The sequence below is a fragment of the Rhea americana genome, unplaced genomic scaffold (assembly GCF_003343005.1).
Source record: "Rhea americana isolate MKP2758 unplaced genomic scaffold, rheAme1 scaffold_38, whole genome shotgun sequence".
Lineage (NCBI taxonomy): Eukaryota > Metazoa > Chordata > Aves > Rheiformes > Rheidae > Rhea > Rhea americana.
This window is the reverse complement of record NW_028186512.1, coordinates 3,412,445-3,438,027: the sequence shown is the minus strand read 5'-3', so window position 1 is coordinate 3,438,027 and position 25,583 is coordinate 3,412,445. Positions and strand designations below refer to the sequence as shown.

General features: G+C 37.3%; 1 protein-coding gene across 1 annotated transcript in view; it reads left to right on the top strand.

Moving 5' to 3' along the window:
* The first annotated feature begins 11,686 nt into the window (after window positions 1–11,686).
* The window catches only part of GAB1 (GRB2 associated binding protein 1), a 54,400-nt gene continuing 40,503 nt past the window's right edge, over window positions 11,687–25,583 (top strand). Inside the window, exons 1-3 of the mRNA XM_085313152.1 lie at window positions 11,687–11,822; window positions 12,691–12,710; window positions 23,192–23,486. Coding sequence (XP_085169278.1) covers window positions 11,687–11,822; window positions 12,691–12,710; window positions 23,192–23,486 — 451 coding nt within the window. The remainder of the gene's footprint in view (window positions 11,823–12,690; window positions 12,711–23,191; window positions 23,487–25,583) is intronic.

Below are 25,583 nucleotides of genomic sequence, written 5' to 3'. Positions count from 1 at the left end.
AACACCCAAACAAACCTAATCCCGTACATAATGTGGTCAAATGTCCATCTCCAGAAGCGTTTTCTCATCTTTAAAGTTTTCTGTGGGTGTAAATTCCAGGGTAACTTCACACACWCTGCTTCATCATAATGGAGTCAGAAAGAAATTACTGTCAGGTGGGAAGATATTTCTTAAAACCTTCTTTCAACATTTGTGTATATTGCAATGTGTTGGTTAGAAATGTGGAGCAATCTGTAGGTTCTGACCAACAAGAAATGTGTCAGAAATGGCATGTTTTTGTGGCCCAAAATAACCTGTCAGACATGAAGCATTATTATGATCTTATATGCCAAGCTTGAGATGATGATATCCTGGTGTATGTCTGRATTAGGAAAATCCATTCTAAAATTGCAGTTCATAGTCTGCAAATTCAGATTCTCTACTCAGCAAAATGTTAGTGTAATGGGCCTAAATAGAAATGTAGCCTTTTTCTTCCACGTGTTGCACGTCAGTTTATTCCTCTTTCACTTTTTCCATTTGCTGACTGCTTACATGTTTGTGCAGGTTTTCTATAATATGCCTGTAAAATACCTTGCACTAGGAAAGGCACTTTAGGAATGAGAAAGCAATAAAAGTAAATAAACTCATGAATTGCATGAAATTGTTACTTAAGTTTCTGTCAAGAAAGRAGAGTATTTCTTAGAGAATTTGAGTGATAGGTCACATGCAGAAGTAAAGTATAATCTATTGCTTTCCCTCCTTTCATCCCAAACCCTCCAGAAAAATGAGCAAAACAGTGAATAATGACACCTTTCTTGGATTAAGGAAATAGTTTTTTTCCTAATTTTTAAAAATTCTCTTAGAAAATCTAGATGAATAGGAAGGATTACTTAGAAAGAAAGAAAGAAAGAAAAAGCACAGTCTAAATTTTTGCAYGTCTTTAGAAAAGTAGTGACTTTAAAAAAAGAAAACAATGACAGTTAAAGTTTTGTTTTAGTATTTGTTTTAGTTAAATCATATTTTAAGTGGTTGTGCTGATGATTTTTGTACTGGGTGTTTGTCATATGTTGACTGTGCATCAGGAAAAAGGAGTGTAAAATCCTCCTCTGCTGAGGGTAAGTCTCCTTTGTTCCAGTTTCCCTCTGGTTTCAGAGGCCTGTGGTTGCTGAAGGCCAGTTTTACCAGTAAAGACTGAAGCAAAGAAGGTATTGAGCCTTTGGTCTTTTCTATCTTCTCTGTCATTGGCTCCCCTGCCCTATTCAACAGTGGGCCCARATTTTCCCTAGTCATCTTTCTTACAGCTGTAGAAGGCTTTCTTGTTGGCCTTCATGTCCTTTGCCGGATACAACTCCAGGTGGACTTTGCTTTTGGTTGCTTTAAATTCAACAGCTAAAGTTTCCCTTAAAATCTCATATGGAGCAATTTGAAAAAAATGACTTCCTTTTGATCCTTAACTTTGTTAAAAATAGTTTATGCCTTTTTTTTTTCTTTTTAACTGTTGATCACGTAATTTGATTGTTTATATGGAAGCAATAGGCCTACTGATGTGAGTAGAGGTGTTAGGTAATAGTTGCTTTGATTCTTGCACAGACTTCATTAGTCCCACTCTGTTTCCGGGTGCTCTGAGCAGCAGCATAAGGACACTTGGTTTCTGATATATTTAGGTCTCAATGTCGGTTGCAGACCAAAATGATAGTGAAGCAGAGTGAAAGAAGCTTGTTACATATGAGTGCTCCTTTACTTTTCCAACATACGCGTTTTCTTCCCCAAGCACCCCTAATTTGTGGTCTTTCCCAGTTTCCCTTTTGTATTAAAAATCTGAAAGTTGCCTCAATGCTGTATGTGAAAATGTAATATATTAAAATTAAATGAAAAACTCTGGCTACAATAAAATTCTGATTTTTGTGAGATTAAAGGTGTTTGCACACTGTAAAAATAATCAAGTTTCGGTGCTCTGTGCAAGCATTACTGACTCAGGTCTTATGCTGGCTCCTGTGATGCACAGAATCAGCATGACCCAGTTTTTTATTCCCTTCTGAAGGCCTAGTATGCATTTGTGTAGTAGTAGATACTTGTGGGTGTTGATTTTCTTAGCTGAAAGGGAGTGATACTTGCCTTCACCTGTGGCGAGCAAAGATGATGGCCTGTTGAAGCTTGAAGTTACTGAGCTGCTCAGATTTGGTATGCTTGTGTAAAAGCAGAGGAAAAAATTTAGATGCTTTTTAAAATATGATGCATTTTATCTGTAACATCAAGTGCCACAGGTTATCTTTTGGTAGTATATGCTGTCTAAAGAAAGGTTTTGTCAGCAAGGCAAATGTCCCAAGTCAGATCCTGGCTTCTGTTGTGCCAACTGAGTCAGTGGCTTCCAAGGTAGTTAATTCAGGAGAAAAGTCTTTTGATCTCATTATTCAGAGATTGCTGTGCCGGTTTTCCCTTTATATGTTTGCATTTTAAGTTAGTATCCTGGCAGTGGATTGAGAAGCTTTCAGAAGAATTTGGGAGTACTTGGCCTGGCAAAATAGGCTGATATTGAGAAACAGAGTTGTAAAGCCTAAAGTTTTCTAATTTTTTTTTTTTTTTTTTTTTAAATAAAATACTTCTTGCTGTTCACACCTTGCATCAAGTTTTAGGTGGTGCAACATACTTTTAACCTGAATGCTACAGGGTTATAACCTTATTTGCCTTTCTTTCCTCTTCCCTTCCCTGAAATTGCTATTAAAAGGAGCTAATTAAGCACTGTGGAGGTAATAGCCTAAAGGTCTGGCAAAAGGACACACTMGAAGAGATGCTTTGGTTTGAGGAGAAATAAGTGACCGGTTTTACAGTCCCTAATCAGGTTTAGATGCATGTATATTCTTTAAAAATTGAAATAATATTGTTAATCGTCAGTATCTTTGCTTATGCTTGCATGTTTTTCTTACACTGAATGGAGTAGAAATTCTGATAATGCTAATATTTAAAGTATTTTTTGGGAGGGGGAAGTGATACTGGTGTAATAAGCTAACACTGTCTAATTTAAAGGGTATATTTCAGAGTTTTGCTCGTTAATCTCCTGCTTCTCTGGCCTAATTGCTTAAAYGGTATCATGCAATATGCTGATGACAGCGAAGTTTGTTTTATTTTTCTTTTGAGATGTGTGGTGTGGCTAGATCTTCTAAATGCATGAGAGATGGCTGTATACTTACATTACCTAGGAAGACATCAGAGCTATTTGTTTACACTGCAATTAGTGAATAAAATACAGACTAGGTTTTACTTCTAATATTTAAATGTTCATGCTAGTCTCATCTGTGAAATAGAGCAAGCTTTTTAATTGTTCTGAAGTTATATTACATATAGCATAGATACTTCTTGTTTTGATAAAGAGATAGTAGTAATTACTATATCATTTCTATATTGGTAGTAGACGACAGCCAGCACATAGTTCTCTTTGTGCATTTTAAGTGTCGTTTGGTAACTGTGAAACTCTGCATTAGACAGATGTACAATAAAGCTTAATAAATTTCACCTCTGCAAATCATAAACTGGACATGTAAATGGCCATATGTAGGGTTCATGTGCTGCACGCCAGGAGGTGGTATACTTCGCTGTGAGTGAGTATAGCATGTATATAAAATACAAAAATGTACCGAGTCATAATCTGTTGCATATAAGTGGTGTTAATGTTATGATTTTAGCTTCTAGTGTTTCCTGTATTTTCATGGCAGAACTTGGTTCCCAAAATTTGTATCCGTCTGAGTTTTGTTATTGAGGTGGAAACTTTGTGTATCTTTTAATTTTTTTATTTTCCCTGTGCATAGTAGTCATTTAGTTCCAGGAGTGATATCAGAGTAAGCTGATTAACATGATTGATACTGCATGTCAGGGGACCAGCGTAATGGGCTACTAGTGAGCCTGCCTTGTGAAACCACATGCGGATGAGGTAATCTCATTAGATGATAAAACCTTCAATTGAGCCTACAAGACTGCAGAGCTTTCAGTCATGTTGYAGTAGGTAACTGATGCTGTAAGTCTAGTCCTTTCCTTGGAACAACACTGAAATGGAGATCTGACTAGTTTTTTCTCTTGGATAAGAGGCAGAGCAGCTGGAGGCCAATGCAGGACAGTGCATTTTATCGTGTTTTAAAGTAAGATTCTGGATGATGGAATTGTTTCCCTCTAAAATCAATGTCAGAATTGCATTAGTTTAGTTTTATCATGCTTAGCTGTTCTTTATGAAATTCTCTAATGTTAGAGAATGCTAAAAGGATGTATTTCTGCTTTCTGTACCTTCCTATCTCCCTAAAGCAAGGGTGAATACCCAGGGTTATGTTTTTGGTAGAAGTTGTCCTGTTTTATGAAGTAACTACTTTTTTGTTCTGAAGGTCTGCTTTGTCTTGATCCGGGATGTGAGCTAGTATAAGTGGCACTCCTTGTTGTCTTGTCCTGTTTACAAATTGTATGGCAGGTAGCACCTGCCCATGCTAGAACAGGTGGTATACAGAAATCCTATTTGATCTGGTCATACGCTATTTGTTTTAAGGAACTCATTGAAAGATACTGAAATTTCAGATTAAAAAAAACATTTGGCTGTAGCTGTAGACTTAAGCTCTATTTATGTCAGTAAGTGAAAAATGGAAAAAAAGTGTCTAATTGTGGAATTTTATTGTTTAAGTATTGGTAATGCAGGTGTTACTAGAACAATGTTTAGTCAAGAAAGACTAATATTCTGAGGCTGGCAGTAGTTACTGTTGATGTGTAGTCAGATTCATCTGTATTAAAGATTAGACTAATTATTCTGTTTAGTAAAATCAAAAGCTACATTTAACTTGCGTTGCATGTTGTGAGAGATTGGTCCATTTCTGTTGAGTTACTGCTTAGAGAAACTGCTTTATAAAATTACTAAGCCTGTGTGCACTTCTAGTGAGACAAAAACACAGTAATGCTATTGTTTTGGCAAGGGACTCACAGCGATGTAATCTCTTCTGAACTCCACTTTCAAATGTGGCATATTTACTCAGCAGTTCTGCAAGGAAGTGATCTTTGTCTAACATACATTTGAGATACTGTTTCAAAATAATAATAATAAAAAAATCCGTGTTGCAGCATGTCAACAACTGGGGAAATGAGTGCACTGAGAGAATGTTTGTTCTTCCGTATGTATTTGATAAAAATGAAAATACAAATTTGTAAAAGTTGTTAATGGGTTATAGACAACAATATTCTGTGAAATACGATCAGGAGCAGTGCAAACACATCACTAGCTCTTAGTCTTTTTTAAGCTTCCTAGTTTAGTTAAAATGGTGCAACTTAACAACGTGATGTTCCAGATGGTCAATGTCAAAATTCAAGATTATACTGGGTATACATGATGTGCAAATAAAGAGGCAGCAATAATTTATATGCAAACTGAAGTATTAAATGTTTAAGGAATCAAATGAACTGGAAAGTATTACAAGTTCATGTTTCTTTTTTTCCTGTTCACAATACTTTGAGTTGTATTTCTATATAGTTATTTTTTTTCTGTATGGTAGACTGAAGTAAATTACTATTACAGTATCTGTTTTATGTAGGTATGGGAAACATTTTCCATCTTAATTTTTAACTTGCTCTCTTAAGTATTGACGTGAGCATCAGCTGAGTTAAGTACCCCAAGATCTCTTATCCACGGACAAGTTGGGCAAGTCCTGACRTTGCCTGAGATGTCTGAGGGTACTTGGGTAAATGGAACTTTGTGGTTACTTTTTACTTTACAAAGCAAGGCCCTGGTGTACCTATCTGCGTTTTGCCTGGAAAGGATCTATTCCTCTAAATGGAATTTAAAACTGTGGAGCATTTCTCTAGAAATGAGGCAACTGTTTTGATTATCAGAGTAGAAAACCTCCTTTGGTATGAGCACAAACTAACTTACTCTTTCCAGGGTGTCTACCTTGAACAGAGGAGAGAAAATCACAAATAAGAATTCTCACAAGATCCTTTTCAATGGAAATGAGTTGCTGCTTCCCCCCCCCCCCCGCAATGGAGTGAGTTTTTTCTTTCCCCCCTTTTTTTTCCTRCATGTTCTGAAATGCCTTAAGAAAATGAATCCCAGCAGTGTTCCCTGGGCCTTGSTGGCTGTTGAAATAGTTAAGTGATTTCAGATTCACCAAAGCAGAGTACAAGCTASAGTAATTCATGAACTGTGGAATTCATTAATGGAATAATGAATACATTCATTACTCTACATTTCTTACTTAATAAGGATACTTTCTCTTTTATTGTGATGCTGGAGGTTGGTTGTAATATTTGAAAAATCCATAGTCTGCAGTTGTTTAATATGTACTTGTTTTCAACTCTGTATGAGTGAACAGAATGCCCTGAATAAACAGCTGGAGCGTATTAGCCTGTCTTAAAACAGTTCTTTTGATTGAAGTGGGGGAGATGCACATGCACATGCACCTGAGCAGTTGTGGAAGAGAGGGAATAAGGCAGAGCCCTTATCGCTGGAGAATACATGGAAGACCTGGACTACATGATTTTGTATTTTCTGTCCCTGTTCTAGTTTGTAAGGACAGAATAGAACTCATTATTCAGAATAAAATTTTGCTGATGAGCATTTGTGGTTTGAACACTATTTTTTTTTTTCTTTCACTGGAAGAAGTCTGTACTTCCAGTGTTTCTTTTGCCATGATTTAAGCATTCAAACCAAAATTCTTGTATCTCTATCTGAAGTGTTCAGAATTCATTCGTGTGCTTTACATACTACGTTGTAAATTGTATTTCTTTTAGAAACCTTCTAAACTTCTTAAAATAGTATATTCACAAAATATTTTGCTCCACTGTTCCTTTGCGCTGTTTTCTTTCTTCCCATCCTCCCCCTGCCCCACACGGTGCTCCTTCTCCATAACAACAGTGTGTGAACCCAAGAAAAAGCTAATGTTCTACCTCTTAACTGTTTCTTTTGTAACATGTTGTTGAGCTGGCTGGACTGCTTCCAAAAGTGCATGAGCAGGTTTATACATCTAGCCTAACAATAGTATCATAACACTGATTTGTTTAACCTGGGCTGGAAATAACAGTCTAAATATTGTGAATCAAAGAGAAAGCAATTATTTGTAATATGCTTCTCTGCTGTGGCAGCTCATTTGCCTTGTGTCTGATAAAATCATTAAAACTGCTTTTACATTCTGTGGGGAATTTTATCAGTTCTGAGAGTGTGATGTGACATGTACGTTTTTTAAAGGCTTAGAAAGGCTCAGCTATAACTTTTTCTCCGTGCAGTATCACATGCTTTCATCAACTTGCCCAAGCAGAAAGCGTTTAATTTCTGTCTAGGTCAAGCACACTTTATTGCAAAAAGTCATCTTTTTTTTCCCTCTTTTTGGAGGGCATACATCAGATAGTAACCTATTAAATTGTTTGCCCAAGTTCTTATTAGCGTATTTGAGCAGAGTTCTGAGAGGATGGTAAACAAACAAGTGGTACAGGCTATGCTTATTTATTAGTCATTTTGACTCACATATTTTGCTGAAGGTGCCAGGGCCTTGGTGCAAGAGTTTTTATTCATTTGTTACTTTGATTCAGTGACTTTGGTCACCAGAACAAATTTCCTCTGTATTGACACAAGTTACAACAGTGTAACTGTCAGTTGCTGATGTGAACAGTCCTAGCGCTATTGAGGCTCTTGRTATGTGCCATGGGGCCTCATGTTTTAAAGTTTATGGAAAAAAATAGCAACACATATTTCTGAACCAAAACAAAGTAATGCTAAAGCCTGAATATCTTCATTTTATCACCCCATCCCTCAAACTCATCCGTTTTTCACTGCATGCCTGGATTGATTTAGTTTTGCTGTAACAAATTTGAGTTGATTTGCCCCTTCTGAAAAAGTCTTGTGTTTTATGAAGAACTTGATAACAGAGCAGGAATGGATATTCCTTTCCTGCCACTCTTGCTTCTGGAAAGATGCTGACGTGCCAGAGTGTATTTGTTTCCATATTATTCAGTCTTTGGCCTCCACACCTGACTGTCAAGAAAAACAAATGTTCTCAAATTATATAGTAGCTTTGGTGAAGTGGCACCTGTCTAATAGGGAACTGTCTGCGGCTGTACAATAATGTGACGTTAGTAGATGTCTTATCTTCGCGGCAGGTGACAGTGAAGATATAATCATTCTAGCTGAGTGGTTTCTGAAATTATGGTTTGACAGTCCTGTTGTTGGTCTTACCAGTTCTTCTGTCACGATTTGTGTTATGAATAAGCTGCTTCAGCTCTGCAGCTTTCCTCAAATGGAGAGACTTGCAGCAGAGGCAAAACGAGTATGTTCAAATGCGAAGGTCAACTGAGTATTGCTTAGAGCAGCTATTTAATTTTTTTTCTGTATTGTTAACCTTTCAGCCCGAGAGGAAGGTAGGTGATTGACTCGGAGCTTTGGAGCCTTCCATTTGGAGACTTCAATTTGTGCCTTAAAAATATACCTAATAYTGCTTCCTTGCAATACTTCAGAGAGTAAAGACAGCCTGGAAAACCTGTACGGCACCAAATGCTGGGTGTAAGAGGGCACACTGCTCTGAAACCTCCCATCTCCCCGTGGGCTCTGCGGCAGGGGGGACTGCCCGCAGCGCGGGTGCGTGGGCAGGCGGAAGGGAGGCGGCAGAGCGGGAGCGTGCAGAGGGCTCGCGGCGGGGCCCGCGGTCCGGCGGAGAGGGGGTGTGTGGCCCTCTGCCCTGTGTGTGTGTGTGTGTGTGTGTGTGTGTGTGTATATATGTATATATATGTATGTATGTATGTGTATTAGATACGTATTTGTGTGTGTGTGAAAATATAAATAAACAAATAAATATATAAATGTAAATGCCAACTGAAATGAGGTGCATCTTGCTGGATTTGTATACATGGTATTGTGAGATGGAGGAGTGTGCACATGTGTAGGCGCGTATACATGTATGTAAGTATTCCCATGGTCTTATTGTTTTCAGGGGCGCRCTTCCCATTTCCCATTTTAAGGATAAAGAATGGTCATCTTGAAAAAACGGAATACGCTTTTTCAATGGCATTATGCTACAGAGGCTGAAAAAAATATCAGTTTTATAATAAGTCTGTCAATCGTTATTACTCATAATTTCAGGTTAAAAGGGGTTAAGCTGCAAGACGAGACAAATACCTGCTGAAGTAGGTTGTTTTGTCCGTTGGAGGTTACAGACTATTAAAAATATTTTCAAACTGGTACATGCGTACCTTGGAATTCTATTGGATGACAGATAAAATTTAGAAAAACATGTTTTCCCCTTCCCACAGTTACATTGTTCCTGAAGTGCTGGCAGTGGTAAGAACTTCCAGTCAGTAAACAAAGTGGATGTCACTTAGATGTATAGGGCGCCAATAAGTAGAGTAACAGGCATCCAGTTTTAGAGTTCCTTTGCTGCCTGTAAGTTAAAAATTAAACGTTTTTATAGTAAGTGAAACTAATTATGAAACTCGCGCAAAAAGGTGTAAAAAGCAGCTGGATAATGCAGCACTTGCTTTTCGTCTTAAAGAGCAAAGCTTTGGCTTGCGTTTGCAAGCCAGATGAAGGAAAGGGGCTGTAGCACTTAAATCTACTACTCAAAATTAAAAGAAAAAAAACTCATAGGATTTAACTTTAGATTCTTATGGTAGCATTCGTGATTTTGTGATGTATTTTTATTTTTTCTATTTTTAATGTTCTGTGTTGTGATTTGATACAAATGAAGAAATGAACAATCTCACTATCCTTAGCAAACAGCRAACTAATTGTTTGCTCTTATTTAATTGTGCACAGAGGAAGAGGGGAATGAATTTTTGTGGTGAGGTCAGAGATTATGTGCAATTTTTATTTTCTGTGATTCCTTTAGCAGGTATTGATCAGAAAGATGCCCTTATTAAAAAGAACAAGAGCAAAAACCTCTGAAAGGATAAATACTTTAAAAAAAAAAATCTTTCTCAACAGTTAGAGGTGGAGATGAATAAGGATACTTAAAATACCTTGAGTTTCTGGGTATTTTCTAGGTTGAAAAGGTGAGCTAAAAAGATGTTTTTACCTAGTCTTGTTAATCATCTTAAGAAATGCTTGGCATTAGAATTATATTTGCCATGTGTTTAATATACAAATGATACTACTTAAATTATGTATCCTTAGATGATGCCTAAAATGTCTATATTTGTCAGTTGTCCAGATGTGCAAGTATAGCTTTTCATATTATCCTTGGATGCAGCCTTCTCTAAGGGATGCTTTTAACTGAGCAAAATGTGAAGCACTGACCATTTCGTAAACTAACAGCCGTTGTCTTTTAGATGGTGAGATGTAGAGAGCTGTTCAGCTGGGGAGCTCAGTCCTTTTAGCAAAGAGCCCTGCTGTGCAACACAGCTGTGATAGCTGGCCTTGGAAATTAGGGTTGGGAAGCAACTCACTCCTTTTGTGGTACAGCTGCATAAAAACACTTGCATTTTTTTTGTGTTTACTTACTTTTTGTCATATGATGCTTGCAGCAAAAGAGTTTTAGTCAAAATGACAAGAGCCATGAGGTAARATATCTCATGGCAATTGTTAAAGGAAACATTTCATTTTGAAGAAAACAAGATAAAGTTTCCTTCCTTTACTTAGACTATACGTACAAACTTAATTCAAGATGAGTCTGGTAAGGACTGTGATTATATCTTCCACTTTTTTTTKTTGTTGTTTTTTTTCCTCCTAAATATGCTTTAYTCCTTAATTTTTAAATGAAGTCTTCATGGACCCTGGGGGTTGGCCATTAATTTTAAACCATTGTGTGAATGCTAACTACTTAAAAATAGTCATGGAGCCAACCTTGTTTCCTCTCAGGGTTTATCAGTTGGAAGCATCATCTTTTTATCCTATGTGTAAGCAAAGATCTCTCTGGATTGACGATTTGATCTGTATAATGGAAAATCTAGGCAGGATATCCTTTCTCTGTTATTCCTTGGTGTGATGGCATCAGGTTCTGTCTTAGGATGGGGGAAGGGGAAGAAGAGGTTCCTATTAGCAGGCAGAGTTGTTTCAAGGAATTCTCAAACTGCAAACTAAAAGAGGACATCACGTCCTTGTTGAACTAGTTATGCTACAAAATACTATTATAATATGTGCTATTGGTGGCTTCTGCTGCTGTGCCCAAAAGCTTACTCATGTGCAATAYTGGTGTTTCGTATGTGGAAGTTGTTGTAGATTCTGTGCTGAGGTACCTCATGAGGGTCTTTTATTCTGAGTGCTTGCAGACGGTTGTGAAAGTCTGTGTTGTCAAGTTTAATCCAACCTTAAACTGCAGAAATTCGATGGCCACACTTCCTCCCTCTCAAGAAAAGAATATTTCTAGTATAAATCTATGATTAAAAGGCCTCTAAAAAATGAACAGATTTAATGTACAGTAGAGAGACAGTAAAGTATGAAGAAGTGTGTGCATGGCACAGCAAACTTGCTCAAAATTATGGGAAAACATTATTAAGAGCGCTCATTTTGGCATACTTATAACTATCCAACTATAATGTTTCTAGCCAGAAATTTTTTTTGGCATTCACAAGGCAGAGGACATTATCAACTTTTATGATTGCAGAAGAACCATTTATTTAGTCCAGTTGTGTTGTGTTCAAGACAAGGAGTCATTGTATGTGTATAAATTTGACATTTTTTTTTCTTCCTCTCCAGAAAACATAGCAAAACTGTTATAGAAGAGGTGCGTCCCTTTCTGAGTTAGTTTATTCTGTTCTTATCATCATGATCCATATGTGCTGTGGTGTAACCTCAAAGGAGGAACACAAAGTCCTTGGAGGGATGACAAGACAGGATGAGATTGCGGGTTTGCAGAATGATGATGAACTGGTACTTGGAATACAAGACAAAAACAGTGGAAGTAATGAAAAGAAATACTTCAGTTGCCTACCTGCACTTTGGCACCTATAACCCTCAAGGGTTCCTGCTTAGATGTTAATAAAATTTGAAGACAATTTTATATTGGTAATGAAAATATGTATGAGGGCATTGCATGGACTTTTACGTTACAGGAGGATACAGATTCCTTGTCTAACACCGCAAGGAACTCCAGCATCTTAGAACTGGGAAAGTCTTTTTCATATTAGTAATCTATTCTTTAAGTGTGTGTGTTTGTGTACATACACACACTCTTAACCCAAATGTTTAAATGGGCTACTGTTTAAATTTTTTACAAGAATTTCCTATTATTCAATATGACAAATGCTTTATCTGAGCATTTAAATCAGTAATAGTTATAGCTGTTTGGAAAAAAAAAAAAGATATAAAGCTGTAAGACTTCCACTGCATTTTATTACTTGTACTGTATGAAAATTTTGCATCTAACGGGTATTATAGCTTAATGACTACAACTTTAAAGCAGAATCTTAATATATGCGAGAATTTGCACCACTGTGCACATTATAATGCGTTTCACTGCTTTTTAGCCTAGATYAACCTCAAATTTCTAATGAATGTCCTGAACCAATGTGGATAACATGGTTTTTAAGCAACTGCTTATAAATTAGAGCAAGGGAAATTTTTTCAAATTTTAAACCCACCCCTCATGTATTAAATCACTCTAAATCCTACAATTGCTGTTATTTTCAGTCTATTGTGTCTCCTTCCTGTTGGTCAAAGGTTATTAGGATAGGGTGGTGTATAGTGAGATGGAAAGCCGACAGGAAAAAGAAAGCTTTGCTTGTTTTGGGGTAGACACAACTGCAGAAATGGCCAGGACATTGCTTAAATTTTCTGGAGACTTCAAGAGGTAAGCTATAAAAAGTTATTCTTGATGATGTTTACTTTTCTGATTTTGAACTTATGTACATGGAAAATGAATTGGATTAAGTAAATAAGGATTTCCTGTGAACATGTTACCTTTTTGCTTGGAATGTTTTTTTTATTCTGAAAGAGATTTTCACTTTTGTTTTTATTTATGAGGTGACTTTAACTTCTCTTTCTGAAGCACCAGCCTAAAACTCTACCTGCTTGTTCACTTGTATCACTGACTCAACAACAACAACAAAACAACAGCAAAACCCCTCATAAACAACAAATTGCAGGCACAAGTTTCCATGTGTTTTTTGCAGTATGTTACATGCATATGTGAGCATACAATGTGCGTTAATGCAATCCTCTAAAAGACTCACTTCGATATTTGTACCATTATTTGAGAATCATGTTAATTGTTGGCTATTAAAGCAGTACTTTAAGTACTTGAGTTTTGCCGGCGGGGAGACTTGTGCTGAACTGTTCAGAGCAACACTGACTACCTTGGATGGGTTTGGGGGCATTCAGGTTTTTCTGGTGGGGCAGTTCAGCTTTTGTGGGGGGGGCAACTGTGACAAAGTAACTCTACGGATTTGGTGTCAGAACAAGTCTTGATTCATAAGGTTACTCTGGGATTGGGAGAAAAAATGATATATTGGCTGCAGTGGATAAATTCTACAAAATTGTTGATCTAATAATATATTAAATGATTGTACTGCTACGCTCTAGGAAATGATAGAAACTTTTTTACATGAGCTGATAACTGCAAATAGAATTTTTGTAAACTGCTAAAACTGTAATTATACAGAAGCATCTTAATTTTCAAGTATGCCAGTGTGTACTTAAACTTGTTACTGGTATGTTAACTGATTTTTCTTTTATCTTTTTTCTCCCCTACTCCTTAACTCTTAACCAATTCGTAACTATCAGTAAGTTATTTGGATCTAAAATAGTGTTTTGTTCTCAGTGCTGAAAAACTTGTCTTTTTAGTAATAATAGAAACTCAGCCTGATTCATAGAGCAAAAGCAATTTACATGTTATAATGTATTACAAATAATTTTGACTTTGTGCTACTTTATTTTAAAGTGAATTTTCCTCTGGAGTTCTTTCAGTGAATTCTGTTGCTCAGAAAATACTCAGAGCATGGTTGTTCAGGATTCTCAGTAATTTAAGGTGTGATTGAGTACATCAAACACAATACTTGCTTTTCTTAGCAAGAAATCTTTCTTCCATGTCTTCACACTTGATTCATGCATGTCGTAGATCACAGAATCACAGAATGGTTGAGACTGAAAGGGACCTCTGGATCTGAGGTTTGTAGTGGAAAGGCTTATAATTTGGATCTTTGAATATGAATAGCAGCGAGCATGTCCTTCCTAATTCTTTCCTTTTCTTGGAATAAGAAATTACACACAGCACCTCACAGTATTTAGGAAAAACTGTGTTGATTCCCTGTCTAGTGGGGGGTGTCTATGATTCCCTTGGCAGAACAATAGATTTCCTTTAACTTGCCTTTACTGTGTCCAAGCAGCTCAAGCACCAGTCCTTCCATTGCTGAGATAGTGGTTTTCTCATTTACAGAGGAGGCTCCTGCTTCAATCTCCAGGCACTTGATTTGCAAAAATGTCAGCTAGGATACAGTCTTCCTCTCACACCAAATGGATGAGAATGGAGTGTCACATGCATTAAGTTCAATTCTTAAGAATTATTTAAAATGCTGTTGAAAATTTTCTTYGGGGACTTTCTATGTGTGTTAATGGTGGTCTGGCAATTTCCTCCGTTAAGCTCACAATTAATTGAGCTTAAACTAGACTGTTTTGGGGCAGCAATTTGTAGAAATTGTAGGGTATTTTTGCACTGTCGTCTAATCCCCCTCAAGTAATCGTTCCCTGCTGAAGTTGGAGAAACTACTACTTCTGTGATTCAAATCTCATATGCTACCTGGGGAGTACAAAACAGTGTTTAGGCCCATGAATGCTTCCACAGAGAGATATGCAGAATGATGGGTCTCTGTCATCTGTAGAAATCTGTATGCAGCGTAAGTACTCTTGATTGATGAAAACATGAAGCAGGAAAGCCTGTGTAGTGTATTTGTTGAAAATTCAATGTTCTTTAAAGGATGCAAAATTGCAGATTTTTGCACAGTGCTAGTGACTTGCTTTTCCCTATTGTATAGAAGCCTTTCACAAATGAGGAAGATGATACCTCCACAGGCAAGTACAAAAGAAAGAGAAGCTTCAAATTTATACAAAATATTACAAAAAGTAGTGGCTTGTGAACTTGAAGAATGATTATTTTTTATGGTTAGCACTTGGAAAGCCTTGCAGTTACAAACACATCTTCAAAACGACTTTGCTGCTATAAAATGAGAAATGAATAGAGAAAGACCTGGTGCAATCTTTCATCCCCAGCCACTGGTGGGAAAGCCACTGTTAATACCAACGGAGTGTAGGTTTCACCTTTCAGCTTTAGGTTGATTGCATCTTTATAAATCAGACTCTGTTGAGTGAGTTGCTCTCATGTTACTTGTCACGAGGTATACTCACAAGCTCATGGCAATGGAAATCTAGTAACAGTGTGGCTGGCTTCTGGTCTGGGTTGTCTTTTGGGGGAGTCTTGTCAGCACTGTACTAATCCTTGTAATAGGTAACATATAGGAAAAAAGGCAGAACCTATGCTGAATGTTTTGCTTTCTTAGGTTAGACTTGGGGGAGAAAGGGAAGTGACTTATAAGAGCTGATTAAAAGATTGAGATGACTAGAGAAAACCCACAACTATGGCTGATAAATACACAAAACTAGTACTTTTAAAATAGATCAATGTGACAAAAAGTCTAATTTTAATTGGCTGGATGATTGTTTGTAAGTCCTATCACAGAGACCAATCTTGAAGAGGAATCGGAAGGAAGGAGGTGTCATGCTCTTACTCATTGATTCTGGGGACCTTCAGAAGACAAAAAAAAAAAAATGATGATGTGGGAGAGAAGGAGAAATTATGGTATCACTGGTAGAGCAAAGCAATAGGCGATGACTTGCAAGAGGAAAGGAGTCAAGTAGGTGCCTTGACTTTCTTAAGAAGAAGCCGCCTAGAAATAGGAAAAGAAGTTCTAAACTGCAATAAAGCAAGGCAATAATGGAGAAGCATAAAATGGAAAAAGATGTGATCAGGATTAAAGAAGAGAGATTGTCCTGACAGTTTTATTCTGAAATACATTCAGGAGGGATATGGCAAAGGCTAGAGCAGGAGAATTAGTCAGATCATAGTCAGAGAGAAAAAGATCAAATTTTGAAAATGTTATGAGGGAAAGGGCAGCAAACCAGAGGTGCCATGTAGGTGAATAGGTAAGGGACATGCAACAGATATCTTTCTGCCTATACTATGATGACAAGCATTGTATTTTGTTGCTATCGAGTGATAAGAGGAGATAGTAAAGCTAATTTCTGGTGATATGAAATACGTTTCTGGCAAGAGTGTTGGGAAGAAATGTGTTGGACAGGCAGGACAAGTGGTTTGAAGTAGAAGTAGTAGTAATAGTGAAATGGTAAGCTTGCAAGTGATCAGAAAAAACAGGGAATTTATAGGTGTGTGAGATCACTAAGGTGCTCTAGGAGCAAGGAAGGATGGTCTGGTTACTGGTCCTAGCTTGAAGACAGCGAAATAAGGGCTCAGCTCCTGGCTTCACAGCATATCATCTGCTTTATTGCRTTAGCAATCTGAGTCAGTTCCTCCTCTGTAAAAGAGATGATGGTAATTCTTTGCTATGCTGGATATTGCAGAGATAAACTAGTGCTTGCCATTACAAAATTTCTGAAATACCGCAGAAGAGAGCAATAAAGCAGTGGCTGAGGAGTGAGGTGGCTGCTGCTGCCAGTCATAACGAGGGTCAGTGTAATGTGGGTAAGATGATACAGACCTGGCTGTAGAATCACACTGGGAATGGTCATAAGGCCGGGGGGGAGGGAGAATACATGTAAAATGGAAAGGGTTGTAAAAATGTTCTATGAGTTTTAAATTCACAAAATGAGACAGCACTTGGAGTGCAGTATTGTTTTGTATCTTGTTTTCTTCTTTTCTTTTCTTTTTTTTTTTTTGTTGCTTTAATTAGCTGTACAGTGCTAGGAGACTCATTTTAGTTCGTGTGCTTAAACATGGGTCGTGAAATGTTGCTTGCAGTAAATCTGCATGGAAGTATTGTTCTGCAGTATTTTCAGTGTTTTCTTTTGTTTATTTAACAAAGCTAAAGTTAGAATCAGCAGCACAAGACTAGAAAATGGTGACAATAGCTTGAAAACAGGAAATTTTGGCCTTGTGTGTATTCGGAACAGATGATCAGGATGATGGCCAGGAGAGTGGAAACTTCCACTGAGACTGTTTTTTCCTTATTTTGCTCAGTGAGAAAAGATGGTGCTTCCTGGAAAACAAGTCTTAAGTATTTAAAGAAAGTCATAATGTATCCAGTATTTTCCTCATTTCACATTTGTTTATTTTGCAGAAGTCTGTTTACACTTCTTAGTATTTAACTAAAAAGTAAAGCTTATGGACCAATATGCGATCTTGGAAATCAAGTTTCCGCTATTAGAATGAGATACTAAACATGTTTTCTCTGGGGTGGGTTTATTTGTATTGTCTTATGCTTAAAAAGTAAAGAAAGAAAGAAAAAAAAAAAAGCATCATTTTTAGGGAAGAAGGTGCTAGTTGCCAGTAAATGTTAGGATAAAGATTTTTTCAGAAGTAACTTTTTTTTARTTATTTTTTTCCTTCAATTCTGGTGCTCGTGATAAGACCTTTGAGGAAGGTTTTAAGCTTTCCAGAAAACACTTTCTGCGATTTAGATCTCTTAGTTTATTTCCGCGTAGGTATCTGCAAGTGTTAGTTTTTGGCAGAACTTCAGCTGAAGTTTTACCATTTTAGAGTTCTGCGAGCTTGAAGAGCAGCAAGTTAAGAAGTGAAGTTCTGTGCTCGAGAGTAACGTTACTCCGTGTGGCCTCTTCTGGCTGCTGCCCGGCGCTCCTGCCCGCCTTGCCGTGCGGGGCTTGGCGGTGGCCCTTGTCGCCGTCCCTGCCTAGCGCAGGGAGCAGGTGAGGCGCGCGCGTGACGCGACAGCCGAGGCCAAGCGGAGCGCCGCCGGGAAGCTCGTGAGGCAGAGGGGCCCTGTCAGAGGTGCGCTCGGAGGAGCGAAGCACCTGGAGAAGGGAAACGTGGCGGCAAGGAGGGGAACGAAATATTTAGCTTTTCCTGTTTGTGGTCCTTCTTCCTGTTTTGTACCGAAGATAGGTAGCTCTTTCATAGTTTAGCGTTTGGACTGAGAAAAAGCCAAGGATGGATGAAAAGGGTACGAGAAGGCTAAAGAGAATAAAACTTTGGTTCCAGCAGCCGAGTCAAAGCCCAGCTGTTTTCCGGCTCGGCGGCTCCCAGCAGCCCTCTGAGGTGCAGAGGGGAGAGGCGAAGCAGGAGCGTCTCCGGAGGCCGGGACGGCTGGAGATCTGCCGCTTTGCCGGCCGGCCGTGGGTAAAGATTGAATAATGATGYTAGAGGAGAGGGATGTGTGTGTTGCCTCTCCCTGGGCTAGCCAGTGCCCAACGGTTTGTTTTTCTTGTGTTTGAATGGATTTTACTCAAGAGAAAAAAAGGCAGTAATGGCACAAGCAAAGGAAAACCAGCTTTAAACTGCATGAGGATTAGGGGTGATAATATTAAGCAAATAAAGCGAAGACAATTAACCAGTTTGTCAGTAAGCAAACTTACTTGACCACGTGAGAGCAAATCCTGTAAAGAAGCAGGCCAGAAGAAAAGTTGTCTTTGATTGATTGATTAATTTAACAGACTTAAGCTTTTATTTAAATATTTTGTGTAATTTTATTGGCCTCTTAAGCAACAGCTTGAGGGGATCCAAATGGAATGTGAAATCCCTTTTAAAACGTAAACGTAAATTATCTACTCTTTCCTGCCCCTTCCTCCTTCCTTTCCCCCCTCTACTCGCACATACATACCCTATTTCCTTTCTCTCTGAACTTGAGCCAGCAGCTGAATGAGGTACCTTTCAAATAGATATAAAAGCAGAAATCTTGGGGGTGAGGGTGGGGGGTGGATCCATCAAAGTATTAAGGGAGGTATAGCTGAAGTGTGGTTGACAACTTCTTCAAAGGGCGAATCTCTAGTAAAGAGATTATATTGTAAATCCTCTGTATAGCATACAGATTTAGCTGCATGCTGTGAAAAAAAGAAAAAAAGTTATGCTAAATAATGCTTTTTACCAGTTTCTTAGCTGACTTGGTCACTTTTAAATCAGCAATTTTTATATGTGTGAATGGAAAACTAATAATAGAAGGTTCTTTTTTTTTGACTTTATAACTTACTCAGAATACTGAGTTAAAAAAAAATACTTAATCTCACTATTACTTTGATCACTTGATCCTCTGTGGATGAGCAGCTTGTCGTATTTTAGAGTAGTTCAAAAAGAAGCAAACAAGCTTGTAACCTTGTTTCTGTAGCTATGATGGTCTCATGATACACTGGTCTCATGATATAAGCAGGACAATGTTTGGCAAGAGTGGTGATGTCCTATGTTAGACCAGCTGATATGCTTTGTAGCTCGAAGGAGAAAACAAGCTGAAAGGCACACAAGWCCTTTCTTAGTCTGAAACAAAAGCAGCCAACCTTGTTTTGTAATAAATGTATTTTAGAAGCCTACACAAGCTTTTGGCGAACTGGGTTCCTATGACATTTGCTGTGTTATTTGCCCTTTAAAAGGAACAATTACGCTTCTGAATTAAGCATTTGATCTGCATGCAATGTTTTATATTGTGTTTTATGTATACACACGTATATAAATAATTTTTATATATATAAAAATTATCTGATTGCAAGGGGTGCATCTGTGTGTGTGTGTGTGTATATATATATATACACACGTGTGTGTGTGTTTACACACACGCACACACACACATATATATACACACACACATAGTTCTCTGTTTAAGAACAATTCATTTCTTATTTCCCCAAAATTTTTCTAGTAATGAAYGATATTAGTATGAGACAAAATTTTAAATTCCATAACCTACTGGATATATTTCTGACTTCTCAAGCTTCATCCAATTGGCTTTTATTACAGAAAAACTGTATCTGATAATATATAGTTGGTAAAATCAGTGATATGACATATTGTTAGCAACTCTTAACATTTGTGTGGCTTAAACCAGTTGCCCATTTCTTTTGTGATTTTTGTGGAATAGTTATATGATTTGTAATGTGTACTGTAAAGTAAAATTCAACATGTTTAAGCAAGAATGCCCAAAGGGGGAGAAAAGAAGATTAATTTGGCATAAATACTTATTTGCACATGTGCACACTTTTTTTTAGAGAATTTGTTTTTGGAAAGGGACTACTGAAGAAGCTCTCTTCATTACACATATAGCGCAGTGCTCTCTACTTCAGTGAGGCAGTGTACAGCTTTCATTACAATGACAAATACTGAAATGTTAAAAATAGATCAAGCTTTAAGAATCTCAGATATTTTCGAATAACAAAGAGTGATTTATGTGGGCTCAATTTGCACTTTGACAAAATATAGAGGCGCTTTTGTACTATGATTAGCAAGGGTGCTGATGTCAGTTCTCTTGTCTAGCTTTAAGCTTTATTCCACTGCTAAATTGTGCTTTGTACTGTAATCCAGAGAACCTTTGTATCTGCCTTATTAGTGTGTAGTTTATGGAATTGCTTTTGTTTTTGAATATAATCTCTGCCAGTTCCAGTGAGTGTGACTCATTATATGACTGAAATAAACATTCACATACGCGCAATGTGAAAACTCTTCAAAAATAGTAGCAGGTGCTGGTGGGCTAAATTCAATGTTTTAAATACTAAATAATTACTATTTTGTAGCCTGAAGAACTGAAAATAAGTTCTTTCTAGCTGATTGATTTCTGAAATTTTAAGTAAGAATCGTATTTTCTTACTAATACTCAACAGAGATTGTTAGGTTTGATAATAAGAATTTTTTGATTCATTAACATAATGTTAGAAATAAAATTCCCAAAGAAGTATATTTGATTGGTTCAGAGTTGATTTTTATTACATGAGGCAAATGTATCTTTCTTTTCAATACCTTTTTTCTGTCCTATCTCTAATCTCTTTCCTCTTGATTTAAGCTTTGAAATTTTCATCTGGACAGCTGAAGGCTGAGGTTAAATTTGACCTGTTTTTTAAAGTAACAGAGGTTTGCAGTTCAGTTCAGGACGCTTATCTGTGATCAAGCTTGTTTGGAGAGAATGCCTCCAATATTGAAGTTTCCTGTTATCCCAGAATCTAAGTTGTCAGTTGGTTTGGAAACAGGAAAAAAGCCCGAACTTTGCCAGTGTTTTTGAGCCACAGCTATACAATGCTTACCAGCAGTGCTACTTTGTAGAAGATGCTTATAATTAAAACTGAATTTGAAGGTGTTTTGTTTGTTGAATCTACCACTTTTGTGTTTTACTGTTCACCCAGTTCAGTTCATTAGTACAGTAGAAATAATTGCTTAAGACCTTGACTTGAGTTGCACAGTTCAGCATTTAAAAGCAAATACTGTATTTATAACTACCCTACAATAAGCATACTTGTTTTATGAAGAAAATCAAGTAGAAAATTTGCTTTTAAAACTCAACCTTTAAAGGCTTGGTAGCTAGTGAACAGATCACAAACCTTAATTAAGCTGTCTGGCATTTTTCTCTTTCTTCCATTTTTCTGTATTATCTTTTCATAATAGCTTCCTAAGCTCGATACCCAAAAAAGGCAGGCATGCTTGACAATGAGCGTTTTGTGAGTCTCCCGTGTCAAGCTGCCAGAGCTAGTTTAGAGCTGTCACTCCGAGATGGCAGCACAGTTTTGATTCTTTGTCCTTCACGTCCTCCCTCCACTAGTTTGTAATGGCTGCATAAAAAAGAAATGGGAACTCTTTTGCTCCTCAAGAATGGCTCTCGGTCTTTTCCTCATGTATAGTAAGCAACTTTTATTTTCAAACCTAGATCTTGGTAAGTAAAGGATACCACACGTCTGACTCTTCTGGCACCATCTGTGTTGATTCTGCTCCTTTCATTGAGCTTCTTGTTCTGCCTTTGTCAGCACGCAGTCAGGAGTAGCCAAAATGCAAATTCCTGTTTGCCTAGTTTCTGGCTTGGGGTTTTTTTTGTTTTTGTTTTTTTATTCCTCATAAGGGACTTACTTGCCATCTTGTCTCAACACCTTGAAGTTTAAAGTGGAGCATCTTGGGGCACCACATGGTTCTTCAGTGTAACGTGGAGTGGGTTGACTACTCTGACTTTCCTTGGCCTCCAGCTTTGATTAGAAGTAGAAAAAAGTGACATCTCCCCAAAGCATCCTGGCTGTACTCTCAATTTTTTATTCTATCTGAAAGCAATGCACCTCTCCTTGGCAGTGGCAGTGCACGCAGTTTCTTTTACTGCGTCTGTTATCCTGGTGTTTGAGCACGTAAGGAAGCCTGTCGTATTGGATGTTTTACTATTTGTAGAGCCAAGGGACTGAAGTGCAGCTGAGTGGGGAATAAAGGTAATGTTGATAATGTCAGAACAGTTGTATGCAAAGACTAGTTTCTTGACTTGAATTAGGATGTTTGGAGAGCTGCTCAAATATACATTATGCTGGGGGATGTTGGCCTGTGACACTGGAAAGGCAGCTGAGGATTAGCTGAGAGATAAGGCACTTTAGCAGTGCTTTTCTCCCTGACTAGCTTCTTTATATCTGCAGCAGCAGGAAGGCTGGTGTTACAAGCACAGTGTCCAATTGTGAAATCTATTTTTTCCTTGGCTGGACCTTACACAAGGGCTAGTTTTAAGTGATAAAACTAGAACATTTAGTCATGTTTCGCCTCTCCATCTTTGTGAAGTTTTGCGAAATGATTAGTGTAGCTTTTTTTCCTGTAACAACTACTAATGTGAAATTTTAGGGTAAAAGTGCAGAGTTCTCCTAACATCAAGGGGAGCATACATTGCAAGTGCTTTATGTTCTTTAAATGTAGGTCACTACTGTTGAGTACATGTGAAATATTCAGAGCTCAAGTGTAAGAGCCTGAACAGCAGGTGTTGGGAACAAGACAGTGGAGCACTTTGATATCATTCATCTTTTCTTCCCCATGATTATAGCAGCTTCCCTTAGAATTTTTTGTAGGCTTTTTTTCCTTTTCTCCCCCAACCCTCCTTTTTTTAAAAAAAAAAAAAGAAAAGAAAAGAAAAAATTGATACATCCTTTTCCGTTTTGTAAATAGCAACTTAATTATATGTCTTCTTCTTAGGTAGTTCAAATGTAGAAGAAATGAACCTTCTTAGAATTCAGATTTACTGATACTGTAGTCTATTGCTATAACAACATGTAAATAGATCATGTTAGATTTAGATAACTAATGTGTTATCTCTTAGAATTCTATTTGAAGTATTTATTATTACTCTGTTCTAATTTTTCCTTGTTCTTTCCTCCATTTTTCAGGCATGGAAGAGGAGATGGTTTGTACTTCGCAGTGGCCGTTTAACAGGGGATCCAGATGTATTGGAATACTACAAAAATGACCATGCCAAGAAGCCTATCCGTATTATTGACTTAAACCTGTGTCAACAAGTTGATGCTGGATTGACATTTAACAAAAAAGAGTTTGAAAACAGTTATATTTTTGATATCAACACTATAGACAGAGTTTTCTATTTGGTGGCAGACAGCGAGGAGGAGATGAATAAGTGGGTCCGATGTATCTGTGATATCTGTGGGTTCAACCCTACGGATGAGGGTAAGTTCTGCTGTCTTTTCTAAGAAACTCCGTTGTGCCTCCAAGTAAAGAATGTTTCCAAGATTGAATGATTATCTCTAGCTAGCATATGTTTTAAAACTCACATGCATTGGCTGTGAAACTCTCTTACTACCCTGGAAAAAGACTAAGTAGAACAGAGTAAGATCTTCGGCATTTGTTACAAATCAAGTGCTCTATAGAAATTGATGAGGATGCTCTTGCATGATGTTTGGCTTGACATTAGATCTTAAATATAGAAAAAAAATCTTAAAATAATGCCAAACAGAAGAGCATCGTCATCATGTTCTATGAGATATTTGATTGTGTCTATGTATCATTTTATTGCTTATTGAAGTACACTATAATTCTCATGCTGGAAATCTTTTTCCCACCTGAGGCATCCTATTTGATACAACAACTTAGGGTTGTGCAAGCAGGAGTGGGTGCAAAATGGCAGAATTCTACTATTACCATTTCTCTGTCTGCTTTGCAATTCATTTTAAAAAAATATACCCAAAACCAAAATAATTTGTACTCCTCCATTTGCTGGTTTGAATCTTAGGCAGACAGACAGTGTGTGAAAGCAGCTCGTAGGAAACAAGGAAGCATGTTAGAATTCATATAAATATTTTGTGGCCACCAGCATTGCTTGTCCTGAATCTATCCTTATTTATTTACTTACTATTCTTTCATTCCTTGTGGCGATTAATGGGTTGTGTGACTTGCTGCAGTTCTTTGCACAGTCCCAAGAAAAGATTTAGTAGTAAGAGAGTTAAAAATTAAAGCATGCCTGACTGAAGGGGCTACAACTAAATCCCTGTTTTTGTTGGGTTGTGGATTGAGGGGAAACAAAGGCTTTTGTCTCCTGTACTCCAGCCAGATCTCCAGAAATGACTGGAAAATATTCTTGCACTCTGGTGAAAGACATTTTATTCTTTCTCCTGATTCCGGTTTTGAACCAAAACTGTCACTAAAACTTTCTTGTGCCTCTGTATTACTATTCTAATAGAAAATCCAATGAAAGGTACTTGTTTTGAGTTAGGGATTATTTTTTATGACATCCGGATTATAACAGACCTCCTACAACATGTTTCTAAAAGTGATTGCCGTATGAATCAGTATTCTGTCTGCCAGGCATCCATATGGGCAACAGGTAGGTGGGCAATTGTATTTTCTAATAGTGCACCAGCACAGCTGTGGGCAGCAGACATTCAGAAATCATTGGTTCTGGGGACAAACTAGGAGCATGGAAAGTGAGGAGGAAATGTACCTACCTAACTGCCCTTGTATATGTAAGAGCACAAATAAGCATGTTGACTGTGTGGGACAAAAAAAAAATAGAGTCACTTCAATGACATGACACCTTTCCTTGCTGGGAGGTGATGCATTGTTAATCCTTAATATTCTTTGAGGTATTACCTGGGTTGAAGATGAAATACGCTATGGACGCATAGAGATCTAACTTTGCCCTATCTAACTGCRTGGTTTAAAAACTAGAGCATACTGTGGTATATCAATAACTTTCCTGCTGTATTCTCTTTGCATGTTTTATCTTAACTATTTTAGCTTTGTCAGAACTGTCCCAACACCTTTTCTTTACAGAATTGAAGGCTGATGGTACTGTTTTATGGGTTTCATACTGTCTTGCAATGGATGTGTAGAGGAAAGATTAAGAAAGAAAAATGGGAAAACTACTTGATTGTTTCCTATGTGTATTATCAGTATCTTATTTTGTAAGATATATCTCTACCTATAAATGGATGACTTCAAATAATGCATGTAATTTRTAAAATCTTTATTAGCATGCACTTTATTTTGAAAAATTAATGGTATAGGTAAAATTCACTGTGGACAATGAGAAAAACAATTACTTTAGGAAGTAGGCAAAAAGAGGGTGTATGAATGTATATTTAGTGAAGACTCTGGAATTCCTATGATGATTATAACTTGATGTTTTCTTCTTTTCTAAAATCAACTTTCACAGTAGTAGCTTATTATTTAATCCTGTTGTGACCTTCTAACCAGAAATTGATTTATGCACATGAAAATGAAATAAGTTCATTCTGGAAAAATGCAAGATTATATTTGTGACTGAAC